The 6,000-nt window shown below is 34.7% G+C and overlaps 1 protein-coding gene across 1 annotated transcript; it reads left to right on the top strand.

The window, feature by feature from the left end:
- Nucleotides 1-215: 215 nt before the first annotated feature.
- Nucleotides 216-5,535, top strand: LOC103500288 (metal transporter Nramp6-like). Its single transcript, XM_051083128.1, has 13 exons — nt 216-400; nt 610-688; nt 802-842; nt 1,275-1,353; nt 1,469-1,573; nt 2,276-2,385; nt 2,533-2,714; nt 2,804-2,873; nt 3,084-3,257; nt 3,370-3,474; nt 3,726-3,857; nt 4,240-4,335; nt 4,782-5,535. Exons 1-13 carry the CDS (start codon nt 281-283, stop codon nt 5,124-5,126), a joined length of 1,638 nt encoding a protein of 545 aa, XP_050939085.1. The 5' UTR covers nt 216-280; the 3' UTR covers nt 5,127-5,535.
- Nucleotides 5,536-6,000: the final 465 nt, after the last annotated feature.

Genomic DNA, 6,000 nt, shown 5'->3' with positions numbered 1-6,000 from the left:
GGATCTAAGTCAATTAATATCCCTCACCTTTGAAGAAAGTTTGTTATTACGAATACTGGTTAACCCAATTATTCTTGGCCATCTGTCTCTCGTCATACAAAATAATGAAACGCTTTAATTCTTTGTTTTTTATTTGCATTCCCAAAATTAGTGACTGTATCTCTATAAATTCACCAACGGCTCTTCTTTAATGGCAAACGGGTTGTGTTTGTTTGTTTACTTAGAGTATCTAACCTTTTTGGATTTAACTAAACAAGGGAAAAATAAGAGCAACCATAAAATGGCTGCTGGAGGATCTGGTTCTGGGCAGCCACAATTCCTTGTGAGGGCTGGGGATGAGAATTTTTCACATGCTTCGTTGATCGAGAACCCGGAAACTGATCAGATTATTGTTCCTGATGTGAGGCCTTTTAGTCTCTTTTTAATGTTTTGATGGTTAATCCTTGTGAGTTTTCAAATGATAGGATAATTAGTCATTAAATTGCATTTTGAATGAGATTATGTTACAGTTTAAGCAACTTGTGTAAGCTATATAAGGACTATTTGGTATGGACAAAAGTGTTGAAAGAATTTTTTTGATTGAGAGCTACTGTTGTGTGTTATGTGCAGAAGGAAAGCTGGAAGAACCTTTTTGCATACATGGGCCCGGGATTTCTTGTTTCTATTGCATATATTGATCCTGGGAATTGTAAGATTTCTAGTTTATCTCTTTTGTACACTACTTTTTGATCAGTGGTTTGCCTCTTTTATTCCATTGTTAATGGGATTCTGAAGATTTTGTTTTTGTTTGGTTATTCCCAGTTGAGACTGATCTACAATCTGGTGCACAGTACAAGTATGGGGTACGTGGCTGGTCCTTTAGATATAGTTGCTTTACTTTTAACAATCATCAAACACATGATTTTGTGGTCATAGGCTAAAGTTTATTATCATCTTTCAGTCTCTTATCCCCACACCCTTCTATGTGGATGGAAGTAATAAAATAAGTATACTGCGAGCTGACATGACCCATTCACCATAGGCCTCTTCGTTTATAAACATATGTATGGTGCTGCCCTCCAACCTCCAGCCTAATCATAAATCGACTCAAGACAAGTTTCAGAACTAGAAATTTTTTACAAGTTTTCAATTATGTAATGTACTGAACGTTTTGAATAGACTCCTATTTTATTTATATTTATCTTTTCTTGTTGAAGCTAGTAAGTCCTGACACATATCACTAGAATTTACTTGCTTGTTATATTCCTAGTGGACCTGACAATTAATACCTACAGTTGCTTTGGATCATATTAGTGGCTTCCTTTGCTGCACTTATCATTCAGTCTTTAGCAGCCAATCTAGGTGTTGTCACTGGTAAATGACTTCTGCATAAGGTTTTTTCTTTTTTTGACTTATCAAAGTTGTGATATTTTCATAGTTTCAAGTGTTGTTTGACATCTTTGTCTTCTTGTTTTTATGGTATGTGTAGGAAAACATTTAGCAGAGCACTGTAAAGCTGAGTACCCTAAGGCGCAAAATTTCATCCTCTGGGTCCTTGCTGAAATTGCGATTGTTGCGTGTGATATTCCTGAAGGTAAAGTGAAGTAATTCCATTCATTAGAAACTTAATCGTTGAGTGAAATATACTCTTGGTCATAGAAGAAGTAAGCACAATTATTGCATGTTTAGTCTTTTGCATTCGGTGTACTCATGTCGGATGGCTCGTTTAAAACGAGATTTGTACGAATAAAAGTTATCCAATTGAAAAGTTTGTGCGTGGACATTTATAGTAGTTGCTAATAGGCCCATACGAATGCATTGTTAAAGCTATAGTATTTTAAGCTGATTAGATGTCCACTGACCAACTGTAGTGTTTGACATTTCTATGATCAGTGTACAAACCATACCAAAAGCATATTTCCAGTTAAGCTAAATTACAAATTCAGTTCCCGAAGATGTTTGGGACCGATTAGAGAAAAAATTGAATGTTCAGCAACCTATTATACTCAAAATTGAAAATTTAGTGACCTATTAAACATATTTGAAAATTCATAAATCAAATAAAGACAAATTTCAAAGTTTAAGGGACTAAACATGTAGTTAACATTCTGAGTTAAAATATGTAAACACAGGATCGTGACTTCCATGAGGAGAATAAAATTATCATTATTATTATTATTTTTCTCTGTAATATTAGCTTTCAGATTGTATTATGTATTTGCTACACGATTTCCATTGCTATATAGTTCTTGTTTACTGTTGAAGTCATTCTTATATTTCCTCCTTTTCGTTCCAGTTATAGGAACTGCTTTTGCATTGAATATGCTCTTCCGCATTCCTGTTTGGTGTGGCGTTCTTCTGACAGGGCTTAGTACACTATTACTTCTTGCACTGCAGCAATATGGGGTATTTTGAGATTTTTTTTTTTGGGATTTTCCTTATCTTGCATCAAATAATTCTCCCGTTTATCCTTGTATAGTCAATGGGATAGCATAATTTTAGAGCTGAACTTTAGCTATGCTCTCCATGACTGAGTTTCAATCCAAAATGCAGATTAGAAAGCTTGAATTCTTGATTGCCTTTCTTGTGTTGACAATTGCGGTTTGCTTCTTCCTGGAGCTGGGCTATGCAAAGCCGGACGTTGGAGAAATTTTTTATGGGCTGTTTGTCCCTCAATTGAAAGGAAGTGGTGCTACTGGTCTTGCAATTTCACTTCTTGGTGCTATGGTTATGCCGTATGTCGTTGATATCCTTTAATAACATTCATAGACCTTTATTCCTTATACTTGTCAATATTCTAAGTCCAATTTTTTACCTTCTGCAGACACAATCTCTTTCTTCATTCAGCACTGGTGCTCTCTAGGAAAATACCCCGTTCCCTTTCTGGCATCAAGGTGATGTTTTGTCTTCATCAATGTTAACCTTTGTTCTCCTTATTGCCTAAAAGTATCCAGGTTTGGTTATAATCTATTTAATAATTTACCCAATATGTTAGTATCTCATAGGTTCACGCAAGCATGCATCAGCTTTGGTTGCTGCTTCATCATTTAAATTGAAAGTCTACATTCTATCATACTAACATTAGACTTTTTTTTTTTTTACAGGAAGCTTGCAGATTTTATATGATCGAGAGTGGCTTTGCTCTTATGGTGGCCTTCCTCATTAATGTGTCAGTCATTTCAGTTAGTGGTGCAGTTTGCAATTCCCCAGATCTAAATAAGGAGGACCAAATGAGCTGTAATGACTTGGACTTGAATAAAGCTTCATTTTTATTGAGAGTATGTATGATCTAGCAACTCTTTCCTGTATCCTTTTTGTTTACCTCGTGGGATTTTGTTTCTAGTTAAGGGTGCTCCAGTTTTATTTAGAAGTCTTCTATACTTTTTTCAGAATGTATTGGGTAAATGGAGTTCAAAACTTTTTGCTATTGCTTTGTTGGCATCGGGGCAGAGTTCTACCATAACAGGAACCTACGCAGGACAGTATGTTATGCAGGTATTGTTCTGGTTCTTTTTCCATGTTAAAGATCTGCTTCTTTTCAATTTTCTGAATTCTGGCTCTCATCCATAGACATTATTTTCTGAAATAAATTGGTAATAACATGTTAGAGGTTTCATAATTTTCTGAATGGTCATGGTCATAAAACCGCTACCTGTGGGTACTTCATAAATCTTAATTTCAAGTAACCTCTTCATACTTGTGTTTCTTTGAACTTTGCTCCTTTTTTGACACATTCGTGTTTGTAGGGGTTTCTCGATTTGAAACTGACGCCATGGATCAGAAACTTTTTAACTCGGAGCTTAGCAATTGTTCCTAGTTTGATTGTTGCAATCATTGGTGGGTCTTCTGGGGCTGGGAAGCTGATCATTATTGCGTCGGTAAGAGATATAGTTTCCATATGCTTCCGGCAAGTGTAATTAAGGACTAACTGCCAATCAGCTATGCATTGCCCATACCTCTTGTCTTTGTTCTAAACATGCTATCGAACAAATTCAATTAAGGTAGAAGTTAGCAAATAGTCGTTGTAGAATTCACTTTGAAACATGCACCGTTGTTTGTTGAAGCGGTAGACCTTAACCGGTCAACAACCCTAGGATTGATTTCTTATTTCACATGCTTCAGATTGAATGTTGATCCACCATTTTTATTCACTGGGGGGCCCAAGTTTCCTAGCATAGTTGAATTGTAGTGTGCTGACCAACCCTCTTAAGATTGAAGGCCAAATAATTTTTGACTCCTTGCAATGTTCTTTTTTGGCAGATGATTTTGTCATTTGAACTCCCTTTTGCTCTAGTCCCCCTTCTGAAGTTTACAAGCAGTAAGGCCAAGATGGGACCACATGTCAACTCTACTGCGGTAAGATATATAGCACGACTCCCATTTTTTTCTCAAGGAACGTTCAAGTTGTTAGCCATGTTTCAAAAACAAAAACACTTTTCTTAATATGTGACCCTTTTCTTTTTAGTGTACGTAATCGATTTGTAGTTTGAAAACTTTTCTAAAATCTAGATCAACGAAACAAAGAAAACCATATATGAAAGTACATTACCCACCAACATCATGAAAAAAATAGCTGCTGAAGTGGTTCTCATCTTGAATGGTACTCATTGTAGAGTTGAATATGAAGCTTTTTGTAATTTTACCTCTTTTATTATACCAAAAATGAATGGCTGATTAGCCTTTTAGTTTTTATCTCAAGGATGAACTGATGAATGCTATGAAATAGTTCTCACACTCTTGAAAACTCCAAGCCGATCATCATAATTTTCTGACATTCTTCGTTAAATATTTTTGAAATGCAGATTACAGTTTTGACATGGATTATTGGATTGCTCATCATGGCTATCAATATATACTACCTCATGAGCCGTTTTATCCACGTGCTCCTTCATAACGATCTCCATCTTGCAGCAGTCGTCTCCATAGGGATACTTGGATTTTCAGGCGTGGCACTATATTTATCTGGAATTGCTTATCTAGTTTTCAGAAAGACCAAGGAGATAAGTCATCTCTTAGCACTAACAACAGTAGATAATCGAAGACTGAGCAACGAGCCGAGTAACAGATCAAGATATGATCCCCCGAACGAAGATACAGTAAGTATGCAGTTGCCTCAAAGAATTAGAAGTACCAATGATGTAAACTGACAGAGTACATTATAATTAAAAACTTGAACCCCATAGAAGGAAGGTAGATCCTTGGGTGCTGGTTTCATTTTTTTGTTTTGGAAATGGAACAAACAGATGAAACTTAAAAGCACAGAAAAATGGAAAAGAAAGAGTTTATAAAAATCAGCAGTAAAGGGAAGAACAAGGTGACTAATGGCAAGAAGGATGGGCAGGCAAACCATGGGACCCGAGCAGCTACCGCATTTAGAGGCATTTTTACTAGAATTTAACTTTAGGTTCCTTGTTTAGTTTTTATTTCTTTTAAATTGATTTCTTTAGATTTTATTTAAATTTTGGTAGGGTACCCCAAACGAAATCCAATCATTTTAATGTTTGATTTATTATTTCATTAAATGAATTTTACAAATTTTTATTTTATTAGAAAAAATCAACTATATTTCTTTTCAGTAGTTCATCTTGTGGCAGCATGTTGGAAATGTTTAGAATTTCTCAATTTATATGTTAATGTTCAACAATTTAACTCAGAAGCTTTAACGTGTAATAATAGTTTAAACCTATCTAATGATATCATCTCAGTTGCTTTTCATTTAAGTAATAATGATATTTTTTAGGGTTAGACAAGTTATTACATAAAATTAGTTGAGGTACACATAAGTTAGCCTCTGGACTTACGAATACAAAAAGAAAATTACTAAACTATGAATCCAGAAAACTAGTAGTAGGATAACTTTATTTTTTAATTGATCTTTTATACAAATATTTACTCAATGCTTCAAACAACCCTAATATTTATGTATCTGATGTTTAAGGAGTATCTAGTGCAATTTTTTGAATTTTAAATAATCTTTTTTTATACCTATTTTTGTTTTTAATTTTTTGTTAATAATTCTAT

Source organism: Cucumis melo, chromosome 4 (assembly GCF_025177605.1).
Source record: "Cucumis melo cultivar AY chromosome 4, USDA_Cmelo_AY_1.0, whole genome shotgun sequence".
NCBI classification, from domain to species: domain Eukaryota; kingdom Viridiplantae; phylum Streptophyta; class Magnoliopsida; order Cucurbitales; family Cucurbitaceae; genus Cucumis; species Cucumis melo.
The sequence above is the reverse complement of the archived record's forward strand: the minus strand, read 5'-3'. Positions and strand labels throughout refer to the sequence as shown.

Coding starts and splice junctions, on each gene's coding strand:
- LOC103500288 (XM_051083128.1), top strand. CDS start 281: ATGGCTGCTGGAGGATCTGGTTCTGGGCAGCCACAATTCCTTGTGAGG. Junction 401..609: donor ATCAGATTATTGTTCCTGAT/GTGAGGCCTTTT, acceptor TGTTATGTGCAG/AAGGAAAGCTGGAAGAACCT. Junction 1,574..2,275: donor TGCGTGTGATATTCCTGAAG/GTAAAGTGAAGT, acceptor TTTTCGTTCCAG/TTATAGGAACTGCTTTTGCA.